The sequence below is a fragment of the Ursus americanus genome, chromosome 6 (genome assembly GCF_024610735.1).
Source record: "Ursus americanus isolate L20-20 chromosome 6, mUrsAme1.1.p, whole genome shotgun sequence".
Lineage (NCBI taxonomy): Eukaryota > Metazoa > Chordata > Mammalia > Carnivora > Ursidae > Ursus > Ursus americanus.
This window is the reverse complement of record NC_142132.1, coordinates 7,551,070-7,564,078: the sequence shown is the minus strand read 5'-3', so window position 1 is coordinate 7,564,078 and position 13,009 is coordinate 7,551,070. Positions and strand designations below refer to the sequence as shown.

Sequence of the window (13,009 nt, the reverse complement as noted above, 5' to 3'; positions counted from 1 at the left end):
TCCTCTGCCTGGCACCCCCATGGTGGTGACTGCGAGGCCCAGCGGAGAAGGTGTTCCAGCGCCTTCTCGGCTCTTCCGGGTGTGCCCAGCCGTAGGGGAGGCCGTGCGCAGCGTGAACTGTGCCTTTTCTTTCATTTTCCTCGTGGGTCTTCCCCAGACACTGTGCTGTCCCCACCGCAGTTGTTGAAGCTGGGGGACACCTCCCGGGGCCCACCGCTGTCCTGGGGCTAATCCGGAGGCCTCTCAGTCTGGCCGGAGGTCGACCAGCACATCAGTGATCCCCAGATGCAGAATATGTCCTGTGTGCTAAGGGAAGAATCTCGAAAATGAGCCCGGGTTTAAATTTTCCAGAAAGCCAGATACATGAGGGGTAAGGCCCAGCTCTGCCCTTTACTGCTTGCGGCTTTGGGCGCGTGCCTTCCCCTCATACATCCGTGTCGTCATTTCTAGAACGGCAAGTCGTGGTGCCCACCTCACAGGCCCTTGTGCGGGGTACGTGGGAGACTGTCCTCAGAGGCACCTGCAACAGAGGTGGGGCCGGCCCACGTGGGGGCCCTCATCCTTGGGGTGTAGCATCTGGGAATGTGGCATTGCCCAAGCCAGGTGAGTTCTGGTTGCATTCCGGGGCCTGCCTGCTGGCCGGGTGGGAGCTCTAGTCCCTCTAGTCCCTCAGTTTCCCCACCAGGGCTCAGAGCCCCTGAGATTGGTCCAACAAGTGCCTCCTTCAGCTGGGAGAGACTCCCTGGTCCTTCCCAGCTGGAAGGTGGGTCAGCTGGGGTGGAGTTCTGGGCCCTGGGCTGCCACCCACCTGAACGAAAAGGGTGTCTGGTTAGCCCTGCCCTGCCCCTCTCCCCAGCTCCCCTCCATGTCCAGATGAGGGTTGGACCCTCGGGAGACCACAGGGCCTGACTTGGTGTGACGTCTCCCCCTCTTTGGGGGCACCCCCAGTCCAGCACAGTCTACAGGGCTTATGCAGGGGGTGTGTGTCTCCCAGGTGCTGGGCATGGGACCCCACCCTCCCTTGACAAGCAGAGGTGGAGGGAAGGGGAGACAGCCAGCCTGCGGGCCCCTGCCACCTCCCCCATTGATGTCAGGCCCTGAGGGGGCCTGGTACCTCCTCCCGGTCCCTCCCTCCACTGTCAGTTCCCTGAGGGGCCTGATCACCCAGGGTACAAGATGGGTGGTGGGAGGAAGGTGGCATGCGCATGTCGCCCCAGGCACACGTCTGTTTTCTGCGTGGCGGGCGCCGTGAGGGAGGGTTACCTGTTGCCTCTGCCCCACCCCTTCCCATTATAGGCGAGCAGATGGCCAGACGAGGGGAGGCCCAGGTGCCCACCAGGGATGGGAGCCATGGGGTGCGGTCACCTCCCCCAGCGGGGCTCTGACCCCAACAGAGGTCCCAGCTAGCAGAACTGTGTCCCCATTTCCTTTCCTGGCCTGGTCTCTGTGGGCCTCAGGAGGGCCCAGGGCAAGTCGTCTTTCAGGCCTGGGTTTTTCTCTCGGTGTGTTTCCCCCACATGATTTTCAAGCAGATCCAGAAGTCCCTGTCTACACGAGCTGGTTCGACAAGGGCAGGGCCTGGGGGCTCCAGGCTGGCTTGTCCCAGGCCTCCAGCCAAGCTGGGCCTAGAAAGGCGAGGCTGAGGACAAGCGGTGGGGGACACAGGCCTGAGGGCTGAGTGAGGACGGGGACCTAAGGCTGCAGCCCATGACTGCCGGGCCCCTGGCTCTTGTGTCCGTGGTGACCTCCTCGTCAGCAAGGACCAGGTCAGAGCCTCTTGTGAAGCCGGGGCCCAGCAGACCTCGGCCAGATGAAGACACTGGCTCGAGGAAAGGGGCTTCTGCAGTGGTTTCTCTGCCAGCAGAGGACCCAGAGTTTTCCCTGGGGTGCCCTAAGTCTGGGCCAATCCCACCCACCCCACCTCTGGAACCCAAGTCCCGTGCTGGCCCAGGGGACCGAGGGGTAGAGCAGCCATCTGAGACCTGAGGCTGACTGCCCTCCCGGCCACCGCACTGCCAGGTCACTGACCCTCTGTCACCTGCCAGCAGCCAGCCCGGGTCGGGGGGTTGCTGGCAGCCCCTCAGGTTCCCAACCAGCTGCTGCTCTGCCAGGCGGCATCCTGGGCCAGCAGGTGGACGGTTTGAAGCGTTGGCGGGAGGCCGCGCCCCGGCCCCTGGGTCTTGGACTCCTGAGGCTTAGATGAAAAGGTGCCCTTGGCCCAGGCTTGTCACCTCTGGCCCCGTGAACTGAGACCCTCTGTCCTTTCTTCCGACTTCGTCAGCACAGCCGGCTTGGCGTCACTCTCTGAGGCCAGTGCCCAGTTCCCTGAATTCACTTGGCTGGCCTGCCCCCAGCGCCTGGCTCTTCCAGAACAATCAGGGGCAAGGACGTGTGCCCCTCCCCATGCGGGCAGTGGCCTCCAGGCTGGGGAGCCTCTGTCGTGGCCTGGGGCTGACCAGGGTGGAGAGGGGAGGCTGCCCCGTGTCCCTGCAGTCACTGGAGCTGGGGAGGAGGCGCTGGCCCCTCGGGGGGGCCCTGGGGAAGCAGGCGGGCATGGAGATGGGGCATCTGGCCGCCATTTCTCTTTGGCTGCTACAAAGACCGTCCCTGTAAAGCTGTGCTGGCCAGTGCACAGATCAGCCTTGTTCTCGGCCTCGTCCTTCCCTCCTTCCCTCTGCTCACGGGGCGCGAGGGGGAGGAATAGCTAATGACAGGCGGCGCCCTGCCCGGGTGGGGGCCTTTGTTCATTCACGCGACGGCGGGCACTTCCTGGGTGCCTGCTCTGGGCCCGGCCTGCGTGGGCGACCACCGATGGCAGGAGGCAGCCCAGGTCAGCAGAGGACCTTCCAGAATGGCTTGGGGTGGGGTGGTGGGAGCACATGCGGCGTGCTCGGAAAAGAGGGAGCAGCGGGCCCTGCGGGATCGAGGTGGAGGTGGGAACGAGTGAGTGAGGTCTTGAAGGGTGAATAGGAGTTTGAAGTCGGAGCAGGATTGACGGGCCTTCCTGGACAGTGTAGACAGGTGTGGGAGAGCAGGGTATGCCTGAAGAGCCGTGGGCCCTGGACGCGGGCTGGCTGGTGGGGGGACGGAGGGCCCCTGTGAGGAGGGGCTTGTCTCCTCTGCCGACAGCCGGGCCGGGCATCGGGCTGCAGGGTGAGCACCCGCGTTTACACAGGCCGGGGTGGGAGCAGACGAGCATTTGGGGAAGCTGCTCTGACCCCCCCACTGGATCTGGGCCCAGCCAGAGACACCCGAATGCCACCCCGGGAGCCCCGGAGAGCAGAGGAATACACTGGGCCTCTGCCTCCCTCTGCGGGCCGCGTGCTCTCCATGGTTAGGGTGACGTCCACAGGGACTCAGGTTTCCACGCCAGCCTCTGGAGGGCGGTGAGGGCATTGCGGGGGATGGGGGGGTGGTGTCCAGACTTCGTGTCCCTTTTTCTGGAAGCTTCCCTGGCCCCACTGCTCCCCTTTACATGCCCTCAGAGCTCTTGCCCTATGAGCCGGGAGGGCAGAGGGCAGGATGGGGTGGGGGGCACCAGGTGGTTCTGTTGTAACTGTGCTCTGTTCTCAGGGCAGCCTTGAGAGCCGGGTTATGTGCCCACTGTACAGACGAGGACATGAGGCTCGGGGAGGTAAAGAGAACAGTGGGCCCTGGGGAGGGGCAGTGCTGCAGCCCCGCAGGGACCCCATGAGGTGCAGGGAAAGGGGGCCTCCCGGAGTCACAGAAGGGCAGGGGGGTGACCAGGATACATGGGGCCTAGAGCAGGGCCACTGAGACTGCCCACTCTGCCCGGGAGACTCTGGTGTGCTTCCGCCTCCCCCACCCTGCCCCAACTTCGTGCCCATCTCGGTCTTTCTCGCCTCCTTCCCTTCACCCCCTCTCTGTCACCCTCCCCCGTGTCGCTGTCCCCAACCCCCCACCCACCCACCCCAGGCTCTCTCACACCTTCTTTGTTTTACTTTCCTCCCTCTCTCTCTACCTCTCTCTGACTCAGTTTCTCCTTCCTCCCCTCCCTTCCTCTGTGTGTGTGCATCTGTCTGGGTTCCTTTGTCCGTCTGTCCCACAATCCCATCCCGCTGTCACTGCCTGGCTGCACTCTTCAGCCCTCCGTCCCCCCCACGTCCTGCTCAAGCTCCAAGGGGTCTCTCAACCCCTTTCTTCCTCACCCTGTCTGCTCTGTTCCCACTGCAGAGGGCACGTCTTTGCTGGGTCTCCTGGTTTGGCCCCCGTATTGCGGCATCTCTGAGGCCCTGCAGGGCCCAGGCCACTGGCCAGCACGGAGCGGGGCCCTCTCCTGCCAGTCCGCTGTCGGACCGAGCATAGGTGCTTCGGGGCGGCCCCCGCCCCAGTCCCCTCCTGGTACCCCCGGCTCCCGAGCCACGGCCCACGGCAGCATCACGTAATTAAGACATAAAAGTCTGTGATTTCCTCTGTGTGTTGGCAAACACCGGCCGGCTGCTAATGCAATCCTTTCTTTTAATGGATTCTTGAATTTAAGTGATATGTAATTAAACATAATTAGCCGGGTCCGCGTTCGGCTAGGTGCCGTATGCCGAGGGAGGCTGGCGAGCAGCTCACTACGGAGCACCTGCTTCCTGGGCGGATCTCTTGTTCCCACTCAGGGGCGAGTTCATTTGACTGAATGGTAAGCCTGGCCCAGGGGCCCGGGGCAGGGGTCTGAGGAGGGGAGCCCCGGGCCAGCCACCCAGGGACTTGGACCATGAGCCGGGTGGGGTTTGCTCTAAGAAGTTTGGTTCCTTTGAGCCATCACGCTGACCTCGCTGTTTGGGGGGAAAGCTGGGAATGCCACAGGAGCTGGGGTTGGGGCACAGAGCAGGGGCCGGGGAGTCAGCACCTGCACAGGCCTGACCTGAAGCCTGCCTGGCTATCCCACTGGCCCCGACAACCCCCTCATAGCCGAAGGGCTGGGACACCCCCACCTCGGCGAGTGGGGCTTTGGAGCAGCCCCTGGACCCCAGGGATAGCTGAGGGAGGCCCCAAGGGGCACCCCCAGGGTGCCGCAAGACTCAGGCCCCATGCACACAGGCCGGGCAAGAGGGGAGACCAGGGGTCTGGCAGCAGGGGCGCGGTGATGCCTGGCCAGGTGCCTGGCTTCCTGCCAGCCACTCCCTGCAGGCACCTGGCGCTGTGTCCTCATAGGCGCAGGGACTGCTGGGACTTCCGGCCGTCGGGACATCCCCCCGGGGTCCTGGTCCTCTCACTCCAATGCCCATGGGTCCACACACAGTCCCCCTCTTTGTCTTCCCTGTACCCCATATATTGAGGTCTGTCTCCCCACCAGCCTGTGTGCCCAGGGCAGGGCCCAAGGCCGGGCCACCACTCCATCTCCCTGCCGGCCCCACCCCGGCACACAGCGTGCTCCCCGACGGCATCCGGGTTCTCTGTAATCAAGGTAATGGTACTGAACCCCTATACCTGCTCCTCGCCGGAGCCCACACATGCATCCTCTTACTACCTTTGTGTAGAGACAGGGATGCCAAGGTGTCAGGTGCTTGCCCAAGGTCACATGGTGGGTAGACGGTGGAGCCACGCTTATCCTCAAGGCACAGATGGGGAAACTGAGGCAGTTCGCCAGGGTTGGGTTTACTGCCTGTTCGGGTTCTCTGTCTCCGTCTCTCTCAGAGGGCCCCTCCTGCCTGCCTACATGCCCTCTTTGCTGAGCCTTGGGGTCAGAGCTGCGCAGAGGAGACTCCCCTCCCCTCCCCGCCCTGGGGCCTGAGTGATGGGCGCGCGTCAGTCTGCACACTCTGGAATCAGCAGCGCCCACCGGAGGCTTCTGCACACCGGGAGGGCCTGAGTGGGGAGTGTAGGCTTTCCAAGGATGAAGAACGCCCTGCAGGAAGGGCTGTCCACAGAAGCCCTGGGCAGCCGGGAGGCATGAGTGCTATGCTGGGTGGACGAAAATGGAGATGCCCGTGGATGGCAGGTGCCCAGAACCAGAGAAGCTGGTTGAGGCTCTGTGAGCTGAATATTGCATATTCTTTTCTTTTTACAGCAGCTTGCGGGCTGTACAAAAGCAGGCTGCAGGCAGGGTTTGGCCCAGGGCCCCAGAGACCAGCTGCAGTGACGGGAAATAGATACCTTGTGCTTGTCAGATTACACGTGACTTTGTTACATACCCGTATGTGTATATATATAGAGAGTACCCTAAAACTGAACAGTGTGATGCATTTTCCCCTATGTACCCCACCCCTGTAACTGCCACCGAGGTGAAGATCTAGAACGTTGCCTGCACCCCCGATCACGTTCCCCCAAGAAGGAACCATCTTCTGGCCTCTGCACTGTAGAGACCAGTTGTGCCCGTTCCTGAACTTGGCATAAATGGGTCATCCAGCCAGGGTTCCTTGAGCCTGGCTTCTTCGGCCTGTCATGATGTCTGGGGGACCCACCCACGCCACAGCGCAGAGAGTAATTCCCTCTGAGTAGGCTTGTCGCGGCGTTCTCACACCGCAGTGTTTCTCCGTCCCGTTGACATCTGTGCAGTTTCCCCCGTGTGCTGTTATCGCTAAAGCTGCTTGGAACATTCTAGCACATGTCTTTTGGTGAACATGTTAATACATTTTTGTTGTGTGCGTACCTGGGAGTGAAATTGGTGGGTCACAAGTAGGTGCCAACACACGATTTCCTAAAGTGGCCACACCATATATAACCTTTTGATAGTGACAAGTACGTGTTTCAGCGCGGCTGTGGGATAACATATCTTAAATTCCCATGGTCACCGGCTTGTGTCTGTGATGGCGAGAGTGAAACAATCCCTTAAAATACCTGCACCGACATGAGAGCTATTCTTGCTCGAGTTGCGGACCCAGTGGGTGGCAGTGAAGGTCCCCAGGCACTCAGCCCCTTGTGTTGTCGCCAAGGCTCTTGGTTTGGGGCCTCAGTCATCAGGGTTGTGCATGCCGCCGTCCCCATGCTAGGGCTGCCTCTGGGAACAGGCCACCGGGCTGATTCTTTAAAACAAAAGGTGGGTTCCCTTGCCCTAAAAGGACAACCATTTTAGGGTAAAGTGCTTTGCAAAAACCAAACCCTTCAATAGGGACAACTTGGCTTTGAGGATGCTATCGGAACCAGTGTCAGCCACTTCCTTCCGAGCCAAGCTTCCGAGGTGGTGGCCTGGCTGCTGGGAAGGCACGGTTTCATGCTTTCCCAGGGAGCTGGGGTCAGACCTCAGGGTAACCTGAGTAGCTGGTCCTCAGCAGTGTGAGGTTGCAGGGGGTGCCCCCCCAAACTCCAGCTCATGAGCAGTGGGGAGGGGTCTTCTGGTCACCAAGGCATGACTCTCCAGCTCACAGCGCCCAGGCTGCAACAGCCCTGGGGTCGAGATCCCAGCCCTTCCCAAAAGGGCTGAAGACTTTTTTGGGATGTCCCTAAGAGCGCCCCCCCCCCCCGGTCCTTCCTGTGGCCAGGACTCCAGCCCTGTTATAGTTCCCCTCCCACATGCTCACCGGGACCCCACTCTATCTCAGGACTCAGTCCACAGCCTCTCCTCCAGGAGCCCCTACGTTGGGGTCCCTGGGGATGCCACATGGGCCCTGTAGGTGTTTGCATTTATGGCATGGTCTCACTTCCCTTGTGCTCAGCCTTCAGCTAGACCTCAGGAAATATCTGGGGTTTTGGTAGGTTCTAGCCCCCCAAACCCAGCCAGCCAGAGAGCTGCTTTGCCAGGAGCCCCCCTCTATCGTGTGGGAGTGACCTCAGAGGACAGGGGCCGGTTGGCATGTGGACCCCTGGGGTTTGGACAAGAAGGTGCTCAGAGCAGGGTCAAGCTCATGGCCCTGCTATCAAGAGTATGACATTTCTGCTGACAGCACGGACGGAGCAGGGCCAGGGGTCGCTCCACTGCGGGGCTCTGAGCAGGCTTTGGATGGAAGGGGTTGCAGAGGTGACCAGGTGGAGAGAATGGGGGGGGGGCGTATGTGCCCTGACTGGGGGTGGCTGAGACGGGGAACGGGAGGAGGGGGGACATCCGGTAACTGGGCGTGGAAGGACTTGGAGGTTTCCTGAGGGCCGGCCAGGCCTGTGCTAGACGTGTGGAGAGAGAGGCTTCGGAGGGGTCATGGACAGTCTAACCTGTGGCCCTGCTCTCCAGACCCAGTGACGAGCAGCATCCGGAAGTGAAGGCTGACGGGTACGTGGACAACCTGGCAGAGGCCGTGGACCTGCTGCTGCAGCACGCGACCAAGTGACGAGCCCTGGGGGGCAGCCCCCAGCCTCGCGCCACCCCTGCCCCGGCACCTGGACTGCCTCGGCCCTCGGCCCCAGGGGGACAGGCCAGAGGTGCCAGCAGGCACCCTGCTTGCCTCTGCTTCCCCCCTGGCCTCCTGGGGAGCTGTTCCTCCTGGGACGGCCTACTCCCCTCCCCCACCGCACCCAGTGAAGTCGGAGTAGGGGACAGACCCCTGGGTGCCTCTACGCAAGGAGAACCCTTGTCTCTGGGAACACCCTCCAGCCACACCTGGTCCTGTCAGCATCCCAGCTAACTGGACTGAGGGACATTTACCCCCTGCCCCTCCATCAAACATTCTGCACCTTTGATGGAGGAGCCTGGAGAAGGCGGGGGGCTTCCCGCACCATCCCTGCAGCCCGGAGCTGAGCCAGCCTCCCTGGGACTGCCCAGCAACCCCTGCCCGCCTCCTGGCCCCTACCCAGGGTCAGAGTGGCCACTTGGCACCCCCCGCTTCCTACCCCAAAAGTCACCTTGGAGCCCGAGGCAGCTCCGGGGGACACTGAAGACCGCTGTCCTTCAGAGCAGGAATTGTAACCGCGGGGTCAAGGCTGCAGGCCCAGAGGGTGCTTGCTTCCGGGCCCTGACTCGGTAGACTTGAATGTGTCATGCCCAGTGTCTGCAGGGGCAACTACTGGTTTAATAAACTGCCCTGACCCGACTCGGGCTTTGACTCAGAGTTTGACGCCTGGGGGGCCTGGGGGGCAGGGGGTGGGGCCCCGGCGCTGGCCTGATGCCGCCTCGCGCTTGAGCCACGGCACAGCAGACGGCCAGGGCCCCAGACCCCCGAACTGCCCCATCCCCTCCAGGAGAACGGAGGCCCTAAGGCTCTCACGGGCCGCCCCTCACCTGGTGGTGAGCCACAGGCTTCCAGAATTCACCGAGCCTGGGTTTCGGGTTTCAGAATCAGTCAGCTGAACAGATCCCTTGGTTGCTCTGTTTCTCCTCAAATCAGCCCAGAAGTCCCTGATGAGTCCTGGGTGACAACTGCCCGAGAGGAGCCCTGGGTCCTCAGGGTTTCCCCTGAGTGGAGGCAAGAGATAAAAGGCTGGACCCTGAGCCCCGAGTCACCCCGGCAGCGGAGCCCAGGGCCCGCAGGGGCTGTGCTGTCCCCCAGGCAGCCCGGCCACCATTAAATCAGGATTAAGAGGAACCAGTGGCCAAGTCTTTTCATCAAGAGGAGAGGCCACCGGCGGGGCTGGTGTCCGTGGCGGGCGAGGGAGGAGGGGTGTTGGGCCTCTGAGCCGGGAAATATGCAGGTCGCCTGGCCCATTGATGGAGACCCCTCATTACGGCGTGTTAGGGGATCTGCGGGCCCACGGCGGGCTGGGCTCCCAGCGCTTGGAGGGTGGCATCAAGGAGACGGGCTGGCCATGTTCCGGTCAGTTCGTCCTGTGGGGCCTTGGTTTCCTCTTTTTCTTTCATGGGCTGCCCTCGCTTGCTGTCCCGGCTGGAGCTGTGGCCAGGGTGGCACCCCCTCTGGCGGCGGGAGGCTGCTGTTCTCTGTCCGCAGACCAGCTGCTGCCCAGGACAGGGGACAGCTCTGGGGGGCGCAGATGTCTGCTGTCTGGCTGGAAAACGTGCCGGCCCCAGGCTGTGGCTTCAGTGAAGTGGACGTCCACTCTCCCCATTTTATGGAGAAGGAGATGGAGGTGTGGACAGAGGACTGGCCCACGGGCTGACAGTTGGGAAGGGCAGAGCTGAGACTCAGACCAGTGTCTGACCCCACATCCCATGTCTTTTCTAGTCCCTCCTACAGTCCTGTGGGGGTGGCATGTGGTGCCTGGTGGCTGTGACTTTCTTGGTGAGCCTGCACACTGGCGTCCTCCCTCTGGAGACAAAATGTTCTTGGGGACTGAGGTCCATTCAGCCCTAGCATGGGGGGCGCTCTCTATAAGCCTCAGCTGCCTTAACTGTAAAGGGGTCCTTCTTTCCTGAACAGGCATGCACAGAGCCCTGCGGGGGACGAGGATGCCCTGTCACCTGGCTGGGGATGACGACCCCTGTCCCGCTGCCACTCGGGGCGCTGGTGCTGCCCGGAAGGGAGAAGGACCTCCCTCACCTCTGGCTCCTTCCAGCCACCCGCAGTCCACCTGCCGCACCCTCCTTCCCAGCAGGTGGGAGCAGTTCTCAAGCCACAGACTGACGAAGCCGTTGGCTGTGGGTGGGGCTGAAGTTCAGGGCCGCCAGTGGCCTAATTACCTGTTTGCAGTCAGGAGATACCCCAGACCTGCCACTAAGAAATGGACCCTTTGAGCCCAGGGAACAGGCCAGGTTGGCTCCGTGTGCCCTTTTGGCAGAGCCCTGGAGTGAGGCCGCCGCCTGGGCCCGGCCATGCTGCCCAGCAGGACATTCCAGGCTCTGGGGACCACTAGCCCACCCACTTCTGGGAGGGGGAGGGGCGGCTGGGGTGCAGAGGGGAGGACAGTCTTGCAGGGTCACCTCTTTGGGGGCACAAGGGCTTCACCTACCCCCAGACCTTCCAGCACAAGCATCCACGTGGTATGGGTCCGAGGCTGCCTAGGCCACCTGTGAAAACCAGATTCCACCCGGATTAATCCAGCAAGAGCCTTTCTGTCTCACCTCACTTCCAAGTCCAGGGCTGGCTGGATCCGGATCCCAAGGAATTCCCAGGTGACCCTGAGGCAGGGCAGTGGCAGCCCCATCCACACGCCCCCAAGAGAGAAAGGAGGCAGCGTGGCTCCGGGAGGACGGGAGAACGTGACCGGAGGCTGGGAGCAGGGCCGGGAGTCCGAGCCTCAACACCAGGCACACACACCCGCCACGGGCCCTGGGCAACTTCGGTGCTCCTCTCCTCCAGACTGGGGGGAATAAGTCCCTTCCAAAGGCCTGGGCCTTCCTGTGGGGCCAGCCCTGCTCTTCTCAGGTGGAAAGGGCCGCAGAGGTGGGGACACAGGGAGGGACACACGTGCCTGCCTCCTGGGGGCTCGTGGTGCCCCCCCACCTTGGCGTGATTATCCCAAGGGCCTCTCCCTTTCTCTCGCTCAAAAGTTTCCCATTTAGATGGTAAACATATCGGTATAAAAAGAAACCAAGAAATGGGGCGCCTGGGTGGCACAGCGGTTAAGTGTCTGCCTTCGGCTCAGGGCGTGATCCCGGCGTTCTGGGATCGAGTCCCACATCAGGCTCCTCCGCTATGAGCCTGCTTCTTCCTCTCCCACTCCCCCCGCTTGTGTTCCCTCTCTCGCTGGCTGTCTCTATCTCTGTCAAATAAATAAATAAAATCTTAAAAAAAAAAACAAAAACCAAAAGTCACTCAGAGTCTGATCTCTGTTACTATTTAGGGGCGTTTCCTTTCGGCCTTCTTTCCAGGAGAAGAGAAATGTTCTTAACACACTCCGGGTTGTCCAAGTTGGCTGTGGTGCTGGGGGTTTGGGGCACTGAATCTTGTGCCCCGCAGGTGTTTCAACCAGTCCACACCTGGAGAAGCTGCTCAGTCAGCATCGGATGCAGGTGTGAGCGGGCCCGGCGCCAGGGTCCGCAGCCCCGCAGCCTGACCTGTCAGAGGGCGGAGGGCCGCGTGCCGCCCCGCGAGCCCAGCGCCGGTGCCCAGGGCAGAGCCCTGCGTTCAAGCAAACCTGGAGGCACAGGAGCTCGGGGCAGTGTCCTTCTCCTGCCCCTGGGGGAGGCACAGGGTGGGGAGCAGGGTGGCCGTGGCTGGGCGGGCAGAGCTGGACAGTGGATGCCCCTAAGTGAGGCCGGCTGGAGACCTCAGCAGAGGGGGGCTGGAGGCCTGTCTAGGGCCACTCTGTGCCCTCCCCTTGGGCGGGGAACAGGAGGCAGGGACCCTGCAAGGATGCCTAGAGACAGGGTGAGGGGCTCCCCACCCCCCAAGCTTCAGCCACACCAGCCATGCTTCACCTGGGTCGTGAAGTCGCTGTGCTTCCACCGTCCTGGAACAGGGGCTGCTGCTAAAAGGAAAACCCCCAGCAAGAGTCCAGACTGCTTCGGTGCCTCACGCCCAGAGGGGCATCCTTGGGACCTAACGGATGTTCTAGACAAAAACTCTGTGGGCAAACATTGGGCTTCAGAAATGCACACAAGCCTCTGAAGCCTGTCCTCAAGGCTGCAGGTTCCTGCCCCTCCGGAGCTCGGTTAGCCGGGCACCCATGATCTGGAGGGGCAGGCTCAGGGCCCGTGCGCCCCGGCGCCCACTGTGCGTCAGGCCCGAGCCGTGTACGTCTGAGCCACGCTGCCCTGGGGGGGGGGGGGCGCGGAGGCCCCACCTGCACCGCCGCCTCCCCTCGCTGGTTGGTAGGTGGGCCGCAGGGCGCCAGGCCGGGCCGGGCCTTCCGTAGCAGCGTGACCTGCAGCGACAGCACGAGCGCTGCTGAGGGCCCAGCGGGTGACTCGCGCAGGCTCCGCGAAGGCAGACGCCTCTACCACGCCCGACTCGGAGATCACACGCAGCCGGCGTCTCCGCTCGGCCGGCCTGGGGTCCCCGGCTTTGGCCGGAGGGAGCGGCTGGGCCCCTCCACCTGCAAACACGCACCCGTGTGCACACACCCGTCGCCCTGGGAGCCCTGCTGCTCACTGGGGCTCGCTCGTCTCCCGCATCGGAGCCTCTGGACAGCTCGGAGACGTCTGCTCGCCCCATCTTACGGCGCCAACCCCCAGGCTCGGAGGGGACACATGGCCCAGACGCTGCCCCCGGCAACCCAGAGCTAGCGCTGCCACGGACGGAGCGGGCGGAGCGGCCCGGCCACCCCACGTGACAAACCACACGGCAGGCTCCCAGAG

General features: G+C 62.6%; 1 protein-coding gene across 4 annotated transcripts in view; it reads left to right on the top strand.

Annotated features, from left to right (window-relative positions):
* The window catches only part of LHPP (phospholysine phosphohistidine inorganic pyrophosphate phosphatase), a 129,069-nt gene extending 117,563 nt beyond the window's left edge, over window positions 1-11,506 (top strand). Inside the window, exons 7-8 of one of the 4 annotated variants that reach the window (XR_015724698.1) lie at window positions 10,191-10,365; window positions 10,844-11,503. Coding sequence is in view for 3 of the 4 variants with exons in the window: in XM_045772631.2 (XP_045628587.1) it covers window positions 451-603; window positions 8,114-8,210 (250 nt within the window). In the remaining variant the exon portion in view is untranslated. Of the gene's footprint in view, window positions 1-450; window positions 604-8,113; window positions 8,910-10,190 lie in introns of those variants that run through there. The other 3 variants (XM_045772631.2, XM_045772633.2, XM_045772632.2) reach the window with 3 other exon arrangements.
* Window positions 11,507-13,009: the final 1,503 nt, after the last annotated feature.